Genomic DNA, 13,248 nt, shown 5'->3' with positions numbered 1-13,248 from the left:
TCATGCCAGCACAAAAAATCAGAAAGCACTGTCTCTTAGGTTAAGGAAATTATAAGATAGTGCAGAGGTGAATTAAGGAAAAAAAGAAGATTTAGAAAAAGCAAATGATAGCCAAATGTGAGTCCAGACGCTTACTAATGACATCAATTTCAAAGAAGCACCAAGGCAACAACTCTTTGGTTAATCATGAATTCCAGGGTAACCCATCTCACCTGCCAGCATCCTGATGGCCCATACATACATTCATGAGTGTATTGCAGACAAAGCTGTAGCGATTGGCCGCATTGTCACTGAGGATCTTGCCCAGCATTGAGTAGTTGATGCTACGGGCTGAGGGATTCTCAATAAAATCCATCATGAAGTCCGGATCCCAACGCAAGTTCGAGTTTGCAGGCATCACATTATTATATATGGTTTGCTTTACTTTTGAACAGGCACTACTGAGGTTATAAGAAAAAAAGTTAAAACAGAAAAATAAAACTAGAATAACTACTTAAGGATATATTAAATGGCAAGAACTGTAATGCATTCCTAGAGACGATTTACATTATAAGTTCTTAATTTGAACTTCTTACTAATCGGCGTTAATCAAAGTACTTTGGAATGTACAAATTCCTCAGTAAATAATTTCTAAGTAGGTGGAACAACAAAACAGAAATGAGGTATTTGGTTACAAATCTTAAGTATTTCCAAAATATGGTCTACATTTTACATGCTTGAAAAATCAAAGAAATTACTATGGCTTCCAACAACTGTGTCTTAACAGTTGTTGAAAAGTATTATTACTTAAAAATAAAAAAGGATTCAATTACACATAAGGGAAATTGTGTGTTACTCTTAATTATACATCCTACAAAACTATTCCTCTGGTATAGTGTACGTAGTAGAAGTTCGTGTGCCAAGACTATTCTGGAAACTGTGGCACAGCTGTGAAGAAGAGAGGCACATTCCTTGCCTTCAAGGAACTTATATTCTAGTAAGGGGATATGGATAACACACAGATTCTATGGAAGTGAAAAAACTATTATATCATTCATAAAAACTTAGCATGTTGTATTTCTCAGAAGCATTAAGAGATTTTTAAAGAGCCTGGTCTATCATATGAAAACAGTTCATGTTTCAGCGAGTTATGTCTGAATCACATATAGACTATTAGAAGTATAAAAGGAATTAGAATCTATCTCCTCCAAACCTGCTCTGTGAATGAGACTGAGAGAATGATGTGATTTAAAAGTTCAGGTTCTATATAAACTTATCCATTTGTGCTTACCTTCTGTAGGTAGCAAATTCATAAACAACATTCACCTTCTCTATTCAAAAGCTCTTTTATGCATCAGAAAGTCTGTTTTATAGATTAAGTTTCTGGCAGCAAATGTATTCATGGTTTGTGGTGACCTACAGCTTTTTTTATAAACCCCATATTGTTACATACTTGCATCAATGGTAGCCAGGAATGAGTCCCTCAAAGATGAAAAGTCATAAGGACTCTCTATCCTAAACTACTGCCACTATCAACAGGTTTAAGAAAACAGAGATAGTTCAGTTCAATGTTTAGCAAAATGTAGTTTCACCTCTACTCCTTGAGAATCACTTTTGTGGTGTTTGTTAAAAATAAAGAATCCTGGACCTCTACTGTAGGTGTATAGAGTCTGTATGTGCAACAAGATCTCCCACATATATCAAGTGCCGAATGCTTGGGAAGACTAATGCTTGGGAAGCACTGGTCTAAGAAAGAGGACTAAAGTCATTTACTAAATGGCAGCAAATACAATCTTCTACATTCTCTTTCTGTGCAGACAACTTATATTTTTAAAAATGTGTTGGCTGTCATTGAAGAATACAAGTTAGCAATTCAGAGTCATGACATTTTCAGTTTCTTGAGGTTGATGTGAGAGTTAAAGCTCTTGATAGAAATAACCCAGCACAATGCTTGGCACACAGCAGCAGCTCAATCAGTGGTAGAGGTGACCAATGTTGTTATCTCCCCCAAATACTCCTCTCACGCAACTGTGTGAATGGTGTTTCAGAAAAAATATTCCTCTCATACAACTTTTAGGAATCTTGTTTCAGATAAAATTATTAAAGTTGTTTTATCAGTACACTGATAGAAATACCTGTGTATCTAGCTTTTGTTTGCCCACTTTTCTTCATCTCAAACTACAAATAGCTCTCTGACTTCAAGATATCCCAAGAAAGTTGTATTTCTCTTTCATTTTTTAAATAGAGGAAACTTTAGACAGTGCCAATCACCGTGATATGCCACTCTGCTGACCCCTAAGTAATTTCTCTATTCACTGCGTGCTGGTACCCTAAATCTCCACACCCAGCGCACGTTACTTGCATTACTTCATTTAACCTATTTGCACCACACTGCAGGAGTATTAAGGGTCAAATAGGCTACTGGGGCTGTCTGAGGAAGTTCACTATTAAAAAAAAGGGCTGCTGTAAGAACTGAATCATGTAAGAGAAAGCTCTTTGAAAAATGTAAGCTGAAACAGAAAGCTCTATGTAAACTAAGAGAGGAATGTAAGTATTTTTTAAATTGTGACATAATTTCCGTGGAAAGATATTTCCTAAGACCCACTCAAATATTTCACAAAGGATTATTTTGAAGCCTAACCCATTTCATAACGTATTTTCACACTTTATTAATGCCATTAAAAATACGAATTGTTTTAGATAAAACTATCATTCAACAGATTTTTTGCAGTGCCTACTAAGAGCTACATACTCTTCTAGGCACTGGGATACAGCAGTGAAAAAAATAGAAAAAGCTTCTGCTGTCATGAAGCATACATTTTAAGGAGGAGCTGGACCATAAATAAATATAGAATCTATGGGGGGGTAGCAAGTGCTGAGGTTCAGAATGATGACATGGGGGTGCTATTTAAAATGGTGTGCTCAGGGAGGCAGTCATGAGTGAAGTGTGGGAGTGAGGCACACTAGTAACTGAGGACAAGTATCACAAGCAATGTAAGGTAAAGTGCAAAAGCCCTGCCATGGGTCATTCTTAGAGTGTTTGATCAGTAAAAAGTCTGTGTCACCAGAATAAACAGAGGGAAAGGGGTGGAAGAGAAGATGGGACCCTGAAGATCCTGAAGGCGATGTAGGGATGGTGAATTTTATTCTGAGTGGGTGAAAAGTCACTGAAAGCCTGTGAATCATTCGTGTATTAAAAGGATCATTTTAGTGGGTATGTTAAGACTGTGTTTTAGAGTTAAGGGTGCAAGCAAGGAAACCAGTTAGAAGAGCTCTGCAATGGTCGCAGCAAGAGGTATCCATGGCGATAAAGAGAAGGTAAAGAACAGGCAGGTTCTAGAGATGCTTGGAAGGCAGAGCTCACAGAATTTACAAACAAAGTGGATATGAGGTACGACAAAGGAAAGAAAACGGTAATTGAACATCCTTTCTCTACCTCCTTCTGGATTCCAAATTTGTTTTGCTAGTTATTACCTTCTACTACTCTCCTCCTACCCATCTGTAGTTAATAATTGTCCTCAAAATAACATTAAATAAGCATTTACTTTCCAGCACTAGTGCTGCCTCTGGGGGTAGCAAGTGCTAAGATACAACGAATGACAGGAAGCTGGGGATGCTATTTGCAATAGGAATGGCCATGGAAGCAGAAAGACAAACGGAGTGAAGAAGTCAGCATACAAATACCTCTGAAAGAATGTTCTGAGTGGGGTGATTTCAAGAGCAAAGCACAGAATACTGTCTCTCACACTTACAGTAATTTGTAATAAAAGGCTATAGCTACAGCAAAAAATAATTCAACATGAATTCTGGATAAGAGTATTATGAAAATAAAAATATTTATAAAAATACAATTTTCTGGACTCATTAAACAATAAAATATTCCTTAAGCAATAAGATGTATTGACAGGAATCAAATACCACTATCATTATCAGGTCATGAATTTTAATCTAAGATAGCAAGTAGGTTAACTGCAGAATTTACAGTACCTTTTTATGATTAATTCAGTTCTATTTTTTTCATACCAGGAAACATTAGATAGCATTTATCAAGCTGAACCTGAATCAAATACAATCTGTAATAGAAACCAGGTTTCCTACTTTTAATGCACACTGATTTAATGTTATTCAGTGAGGGTACTGGTCATTTTTTAAAACTCATTAACACATGAAAAGTTATCTGCTAAACAGCAAATTGTTTTTGTAAAAAAGAGGAAAAGTAAACACAGTATGAAAAAGTTCTAGAAAATTGAATGGGGCTATAGAACCTTCTGTGAGTCACTGGAAATAAAAAATGAAACACTGTAATGCCCAAAGGATATTAAAGCTAATGCAAAAAGTCGGCTCAGAAAAGGTGGATATCAAAAGCACAAGAGATACAAATAAAGCAAAATATAAAGAGCTGCCTCATTGATCTATTAGATTTATAACCCAAACTGAATTTTAAACTTCAAATGGAAAGATACATCAAATAATCATTACTTCAGTAGGACTTACCTAAAATTCATTGTCTGTACAACATATAGAGAATGTAAAATCTTAAGAAATACCTTATTCATTGAAGAAATAAAATCAAAGTTAGAGAGTTTAAGACCTAACATCATTTCAATATCGGGGGAAAAAAAAAAAACCTATGATCACACATTATTATAATCTATCGTGTATTGTCCCTATGTATTTTAATATTCAGTTTCAACAAATCTTGAGTATATCAAAATTACTGCCTAATAGATACAATTGCAATTAGCTTTCATTATTCAAAAGGATGACAATATTGCCAGGGTCACTAACAAACATAGCCATGATCCTATTTCTGTCCTTTTGAGTCTCTTCTACTCACCTGAAGAGGTCTCCAAATTTACTTCTGAGGTGGCTACATGACACATAGAGATCATAGAGGTAGGCTAAGATGCATCTTTCAGGGGAAGAACATTCTGAGGGGTTTACGACATGCTTGACCACACCACACAACCTGAGGAGAAAAATATATGAAGAAATGAGCCACATATTTGCTACTATATGGGTTATCATCTGACTCTTTTAGAGGGAAAATATGTATTACTTGGGTAAGAAAAAAGATATCGGATTGTTGAAACTAATAAATAGAATAGTAAATAACTCAGTACAATATAATTTTTCTATTATGACACTGAAATAGTAGATATAAAAAAAAACTTCAGAAATGTCACTGACGACAAGATACAAAAGCAATGAAAGAAATTCCTTCATAAAGAAGGTATGTATGGAGGAATCCACCAATTAAGTTGCTGTGACTGAGACACAAAAGGAAAACTGTTGTAGAGAGCCCCCACCTCCTCAGTAAAAAGATTCACAAATACAGTCAGTGTGCAAAGATTCCCAAGTGTTCTCCTTTGTAAAGGAGCAATTCTTCAAAGCAGTCAATCTGGGAAACCCATTTTCAAGTGCACAAGCAGTTCTTCGTTTGCAGTCACATTCCCCGTACGCATGTATACATTCCCCTATGTATACAAACTAGAAAGAAATTTATTTTAGTTTATCTTATATAAGAAGATAAAGCCTCTTCTGTTTTGTTATATTCTCTACAACTCCTGTAGTTATAGGCCTCTTTGTTCATAGTCCATAAAACACAGAAGCCATACAACCACAGATGTAAACACTCGTGGTCCATTCACCTATCTGTGCATCTCATTCCATCACCGTCTTGTATTTTGTTACAGGGCTCAGCCATTATATTACACTAATGGAGTCACAGATGACAGATTATTAAAGATGAAAAAAGCTTTAGAAACTATCTGATTCATCATCCTTATTGTATAAAGAAGGCTCAGAGAGGCAGAAAGGCGGGGTGACTTGCTTAAAGGCAAAGAGCTAGTTCTAGCAGAAGCAAGACGACAGCTTAGGTTTCCAGACTCCCAGATCAAATCCCTCTCTACCATTCAGGGGAAAGGGCAAAGTGGAGAGAGCATAGGATGTCTAGGCCAAGAAGGACAATGGAATCACAAGTACCATAGGTGGAACCAATGAGACTTCTTGAGGAAATGGCAATGCAGTATCCCAAACCCAGTGAATTGATATCAACAGATGGGACTACCTGGCAGCAGGGAAAAGCTGCCAATTAGAACAAAAGTGTCACATAATTAAGAAGAAAAGTAATGAGTCAACCTGTTAATTATATAAACAAGCAAACCAATAACTATGCAGCCATAAAAAAGAACAAAATCATGCAGCAACATAGATGCAGCTGCAGGCCATTATCCTAAGCAAACTAATGCAGAAACAGAAAGTCAAGCACATATTCTCACTGTAAGCGGGAGCCAAACATGAGGTACACGTGGACATAAGGATGAGAAGAACAGACACTGTGGACTACTGAAGTGGGGAGACAGAGAGAGGGGGAAAGGTCTGCAAAACTACCTACTGAGTACTATGCTCACTTCCTGATGGTTTCAATCATACCCCAAAACCTCAGCACCATGCAATATACCTTTGTAATAAACCTGTACTTGTACCTTCTTATTCTAAAATAAAAGTTAAACAAAATCCTGTTACTATCCATAAAGCAAAGAATTATTTTGTGACTAAAGTAAATAAACATTTATTGAGAGTCTGTTAGGTTTAGGTATCCATCATACAGTAGTGAGTGTTTCCTCAACTTCTTTGATTTGCCAGCAATAAGAAAAACATTTCACATCGTGATCCAGTGTACTCATTCACATAAGTACAAAGAAGTGAAATAATAGTCTTAAGAATAATACTTATCCTTACTAATATAAGGTAAAAATATAACAAAGTTGATGTCAAATATGATTTCATGAATATTTAATAGGATAAAAATTTTCAATGCCAAACTAAATGATACTGAAATCAATTTCAAAATAACAATATAAAACAAAACAAAAGACTTGTCACAACCCATTCAATTCATTTCATGACCAACTAATGGGTTTCAATACACTATTTTAAAAGTAGAACATAGATTAAACAGCATGAATAAGCTTCCAGTTCAAAAGATTTTTATTAAAATCTGTGAGATTTATTAGCTATGTGATATAGGGTATATCACTTCACCAAACACTTAACAGGCCTGAATCTCAATTTCTTGGGCTGTAAAGTAATACTAAATTCAAATTCTATACAGCAGTTGAGTTATTAAATAATTCTCTATTTCCTTAATTATAATATGTAAATGTTCTTATATTCTAAAGTTTTTAGGATGCTTCAGATTTCATTTCATAACACATAATTAATACAAATAAAGGTAGCATTTCTTCTTCCTCAGAAGAGCTACTGTTAAACTTATATCATTCTAGAATAGCATATAAATTGATTACATGTGCTAGATTAAAACAATAAAAAGTACTATAAAACCAAAGAATCCCATGATTCTTTTGAGCTCAGAAGGAAAAACTGAAGAGAAAGAAATAACAAGTTGTCTTTCTGTGTTTAAATAAAAAGCCCTGGAGAAAGGAGTGGAGAGTGGATAAAAAGCGGCTTATGTAGGTCTTTGAGAGCTCATTACACTAATTTGGTGCTCTTAGCCTCAGTCTTTAATGGGGGTGATATTAGCTATTTCCGTAGTCCAACTTCACTAGTAGAGTAAGCCCCAGCCTACAACCAAGAATGAAGTCATTTGTTCTAGGTTAATTCTTATCAAAAGATACCTTTAATCAAAGAAATGAAATTGAAGAACCAAATTTCTAAGATGATAATGTATGCAAAATTTATCTGATGTTGAGTCTGCAAACATAAACTGAAATTACATGAACAAAAAAGTTCCAGCATTCACTATTCATAATATGGCAGGATGCTGGCTAACATTAACCATAGAGTGCTATAAATGACTGGCTTTGTACTCTTAGAAACCAGGGAGAGGGAAGAAAGGCAAGGAGGAAGGGAGGAAGGAATCACACATTATTAGGAAGAACATACTTGACATGCTCAGATCTTTTTGATCAATGTTTTCTGGCAAGACTGTTCTTTATGTTTTAATTAAAACAGGTATCAGTACTATTTTTCTTTTAAAACTACTATAATATTTCATCACTAGTTATACATTCCAAGATTGGAAAAACAACAATGACATGCTGTATACCAACCCTTCAAACACCTGGGCTGTCTGATCAGGATTCAAGATCAGACAACTGTGATAGCGCCTGAGAACAGCCACGATGCAGACACACAGTCCTGTTGTATAACTTCCTGCCAGGCTGGAGGATTTTAGGAGCAGTTCAGCTTCCACAACACTCAGTTCATTTAGTAACTATAACAGGAGAAAAAACTGAATAAAAATGTAGGTGCCAAAACAAATGGAGAAAACACTTATTTTTACAAACCATAGATATACTGACTCATTCCACTACAAATACATTCCCTGAATTTAACCTTTTTAAAATTTTTAATCCTTTTCCAATTCATAAAGTTGTTCTTCTGTCTAGACATCAGGATGTATACAATCAGGAAATAGCCAGTGCTGAAATAAGGTACTGAAACTTTATGGCAGTGCAAGGTTCTGGACTGTATAATTTTAGAAAACCCCACCCCTCACTTTTCTCCCCTTTCTCTTTTTAATAAAATGAAAGTTATTTGGCTTTTCTTTTTGTTAACAAACTTAATATCTCCTATAAAATAAACAAAGGAAACCAAGTCTTATTTCTGTTTGCTAATAACAGAAGTAAATAATGAACTCAAATGTGTATAAGAAATAAAAGTGGGGCAAATCCAATTATAAGGTTTGTTTTGGCTCTTAATTTAAAACATGCTCTATTATAAAGAGCAAATAAACTTTCATCTTTCCTTAAACAAAATAAAAAAGACCAAAAGAAAACAAACAAACAAACAAAAAACAGAAGAAGCACTCAAAACTCACACATTTTAAATGGCATATATTTTGGCACCAGTTATAATTATTTAATTGGAAACTATGAACATGACTATAAATAAAATGTTAGTTTAAGACTGTTAATTCACCATGTCTAAATTATTCAAAAATGTACTATGTCCATAAAATAATGTTAATGCACAGCAATTGGTTCATTTGATTTTTATTTTTTAAATTTTATTTCTTTCTTTCGAGACAGGGCCTTGCTCTGTCCCAAGGCTTGAGTGCAGTTGTATGATCATGGCTCATTGTGTCCTTGATCTCCTGGGCTTAAGTGAGTCTCCTGCCCTCAGCCTCCCAAGTAGCTGGGACTACAGGCATGCAACCAGCTACTTTTTAAATTTTTTGTGGAGATGGGGTCTCAGTAAGTTGCTCAGGCTGGTTTAAAACTACTAGATTCAAGCAATCCTCCTACCTCGGCCTCGCAAAGTGCTGGGATTACAAACACAAGCCACTGTGCCCAGCTAATTGGCTCACTTTAAATTGCACAATGCCTGGTGGATTTGCTTTCCTAAAAGTAAGAGAAACATGGCCTCTTTGACACCTGTATTGCGAAGTCAATTAGTCCATTGATGTTCAGTGCTGGCTCCATGAGATCAAAGATGAGCTGAATGTGGTGAGCCAAAGGGAGATGATAGGATGTTCCCGATGCAAAGCTTGTGATTTGTTCTAGCACATTGTTAGAAATCTGTGCAAACATAAGCAAAAATATTGTAAGACCAATATTCCAAATAATATTTTACTAAGATAAATCATTTTTACTTTTTAAGACAGTTGAATTTATATGTGATTCTATTTTGATGAAAGTCAAAACATATTTCTATAGAAACTATAAAACTATGTACAAATAAAACAATTTTATCATTAACTATAATTTTAAAAGATACAAAAAGTTGTCATTCAGACCTAAATCTTAAGTATTCTAATGGTAGAACTACATTAATTTTAGACACATCCATTTGAATATCAATGGATTTGTAAAGCAAAACAGATGTGTTTTCTTCTCAATTTCATAGTATTTTATTTCAATCATCAACAGATTTCGCATCAATTGCAATACAGGACCAAACTCTAATAACCTATTTCATTAGCTATTACTTTATATGTCACTGATTATTATCTTAAGGACAAAAAAATGTACATAGTAAAAATTAATCCTTCTGAGGAAGGCAACCTGACACTTAAAGAACTACTCAATAGTCTGAGATACTTCCAAGTATGTTTATAAAACATATGTATAAAACCATTAAGGCTGAGAAAATACACTGCATGAAAAAAATTTTTTTAAAAATTAGAATACTACAAATGCATAATAAAACAGCTTTAAATGGCTACCTGAGATGTCACTTGATGTTGATCAAAATACGAAAGAAGCTGGAGTTTAGTGAACACAGTTTCCAGTGTTGGAAATGTCTCTTGTTTGTTCTTCCTGGCTTTTTGTCCTTCGTCCCCAACTACATAAACATAAAGCAGATCCATTATTTTCCATGTAATAGAAACTCTTGACATTTTTAATGATTTTTTTTAAAGTACAGCATACATACAGAAAGGTGCACAAATTATATGAATTTCTATAAAACAAATACACTCACACAATAAGACCTGAATACAAAGTAACAGAATGGAATATCAGAAACTCCCTCAGGCCTCTCTAGGCACCTCTCCCTCCCTAGGAGATCAAAATCCTGACATCTAACAACTTAGATCGCTACTGCCTACTCTGGAACTTTACATAAAGGAAATCGTATAGTATATGCTTTCCACATCTGGCATCTTGCAATCAACAGTATGCTTTTAAGATTGATTCATATTGCTGAGGTAATTTTAATTTGTTCTAAAAACTAATAATTCTCACTTACTTACAGTATTCCAATGTGTGACTGTAACACCATTTACTTAACCATTCTAGTGAGTAGTTTCCAGATTTTAGCAATCATAAAAAGTGCCTTTATGAACATTTCTCACTAAACAACTTTTAAACTACAATTATGTCAACAATGAAGGTGGGGAGATCTCCTGGGCTCACTTTGACTTAATCAAACACCTGCTTGGCATCTTCTTTGGAGACTCACCTTGTTACTTTTCTGAAGCAGTTTAAAATATTTTTTTAAAAAGAAATTACATGATTCCTTTTTTAATGGTAGCAAAAAAATAAATCACTCCACGTTAATGAAGAAGTGCCACATTTATCAAATTAGCATAAAGAGGTTTGAAGAAAATTCCAATAAAAAAATAAAAATTGCTTATTATAGGGGTACTCTTAACAGTTCTAAGAATAAGACACAAAAATATATTCAATTCTGTTTTAAATACTTTAATATTTTGTATTTACAAAGACAAGTCTAAAACAAAAGGAAAAGTTGGATATATGATTGATAATGTCATTTCTAGCACTGCGATTCTAAGCAGTAAAAGGCTACCAAGACAAGAGTTCTACTCCTCACACTGTCCTCTTCTTTAGAAAAGCTTAATTTCAGAGAACAAATGTCACTTTACAGATTTCTCTATTAAAGACACAAGAAATGAACAAAATTTCACTGAACTCAAAAATATTTTGCTAATGGCAAATGTAATGGTCTTAAACAATAACATTAAAAAAAAGACTTCTCTTTCAACAATGAGGAATTAGTGGTTAGAGTGAAAAACAAAATAAAACAAAACACCACAAGGCTGGTTCTTTTCTAATTCCCTAAACAAAGAAACCTTGATGCCAGAGTACATCAGAATTTAAAGGTGCAGAGGTAATATAAGTTACAAGCTTGTGCCACTTTTGGCTAGTAACACCAAATATAATGCAAAGATTAGGAACTAACAAATTCATTAAACCTGACTATTTTTTCAATATCTACTCTCAAAAGTACAAATTATATATGAAATTTTGCCTTCACTGTAGCTGCTCACATGTCATAAGCATGTTTAAAATATCCAAGTTTTGAATTTTTCATTTACTAACATCTTTGATCCAAGGCTGAAGAGCTAACATCAACAGCCTTGTGTACAAAATGCCTTAAAAGTGAAATTAATGTATTCATTCAGTTCTTCCCAGGACAAAACTAATAAACAATAACAACAGACTTAAAGAAATAGATACTACTAAAAATTCCTAAGTGCACCTTTTTATTTGTTTATGCTAATAGACTCCATTTATCTACATTATCACTAACTTCTTAAAAGCTCATCTAAAAGAATGTAATTGGTTCTTAGCAATTTATACTCAACAGCAAAATTTAAGAAATCAGTGGTGGTTCTCAATGAAATACCTTATTTTAATGATATTTACATGAGTAACAATATAGTCAATATATATTTTCCTCATCTTTCTTATGTTAATTTGCTTTTATAACATATTATTGCTCTTTTGTTGCTTAATTTTGATTTTCCTTTTTAAAAATCTTTAAATCCTGGAACTTTAGCCTTTTAAAGGTTGTCATAGTAAACTTCACTAATAAATTTTCAAAAGATATACCATTGACAACCAAAAAAGGTAACTGGTCAATGCAAACGAAAAATGAAGTTTGATCATTCAACTGGAAATATTATTTGGACTTTATATTATAAATTCACCTAGGCAAGACCTGGCTGATCTGACAACACTCCTAATGAGTTGGTTCCTCAAAATGTTATTTTCATGTGTTCCCAGAAATCAAATACATGCTAACACGAGGTCTGTTTTCCTTACCAGCATTCATGTTGCTGAAAAAAGTGGGCATCCTTTCCATTAATCTGAAGTACAGTTAGCTAATTTCTGGTGTATACACTAAATTTTAACTAGTGACTTAAGATTATTTACAAGAAAGCAGCTCACTACATCCCAAATTAATAGCTTTCTGGTTAAGGAACTTTATCAAAAATGAAAGAAAGTAAAAAATCCCCTCCCAACGATGTGGTTCCACAGATGATGTTTCTATTTACTGACAAAGGTTGAGGATCCCTATTCTGAGAATCCAAAATGTGAAATTCTCCAAAATCTGAAACTTGGGTGTAGATATAATGTCATAAGTGGAAAATTCCACACTTGATCTCATGTGACAGGTCACAGTCAAAATGTAGGCACACAACACAGTTTATTAAGCATCCCTAAGAGAAAAATAAAATTACTTTCAGGGTATGTGTATAAAGTATATATGAAACATAAATGAGTTTCATGTTTAGACTTGGGTCTCATCCCCAAGATTTCTCATTATATATGCAAATATTCAAAAATGTGAAAATATTCAAAATCCAAAACCCTTCTGGTACCAAGCACTTCATATAAGGAATACTTGACCTGTTTCTCAAAAGGCGGCACAGAACAAAAATGTTTTTCACTTTGTGAGTTCACATGCTAGAATTGCCTGTTTGAAGGATTGCTACAAAGACAGGACAGACTACAGTGTGGCATTAAAAAGCTGTGAAGGAAGTTAGTAGGCTTA

The 13,248-nt window shown here is 34.1% G+C and overlaps 2 protein-coding genes across 4 annotated transcripts in view; one reads left to right on the top strand and one right to left on the bottom strand.

Annotated features, from left to right (window-relative positions):
• MED12L (mediator complex subunit 12L) overlaps window positions 1-13,248 on the bottom strand; it is a 352,689-nt gene that overhangs the window by 71,818 nt on the left and 267,623 nt on the right. The window contains exons 17-21 of the mRNA XM_017854932.1: window positions 10,172-10,290; window positions 9,381-9,524; window positions 8,055-8,218; window positions 4,817-4,948; window positions 213-440 (exon numbers count right to left, since the gene is read on the bottom strand). Coding sequence (XP_017710421.1) covers window positions 213-440; window positions 4,817-4,948; window positions 8,055-8,218; window positions 9,381-9,524; window positions 10,172-10,290 — 787 coding nt within the window. The remainder of the gene's footprint in view (window positions 1-212; window positions 441-4,816; window positions 4,949-8,054; window positions 8,219-9,380; window positions 9,525-10,171; window positions 10,291-13,248) is intronic.
• The window catches only part of P2RY12 (purinergic receptor P2Y12), a 47,009-nt gene that overhangs the window by 19,212 nt on the left and 14,549 nt on the right, over window positions 1-13,248 (top strand). The window contains exon 1 of one of the 3 annotated variants that reach the window (XM_017854937.1): window positions 3,311-3,392. The exons of the other annotated variants lie outside the window; for them this stretch is intronic. The gene's annotated coding sequence lies outside the window, so the exon portion shown is untranslated. Of the gene's footprint in view, window positions 1-3,310; window positions 3,393-13,248 lie in introns of those variants that run through there. 3 annotated transcript variants of the gene reach the window in all.

This window comes from Rhinopithecus bieti, unplaced genomic scaffold (assembly GCF_001698545.2).
Source record: "Rhinopithecus bieti isolate Rb0 unplaced genomic scaffold, ASM169854v2 scaffold_36840, whole genome shotgun sequence".
NCBI lineage: Eukaryota > Metazoa > Chordata > Mammalia > Primates > Cercopithecidae > Rhinopithecus > Rhinopithecus bieti.
The sequence above is the reverse complement of the archived record's forward strand: the minus strand, read 5'-3'. Positions and strand labels throughout refer to the sequence as shown.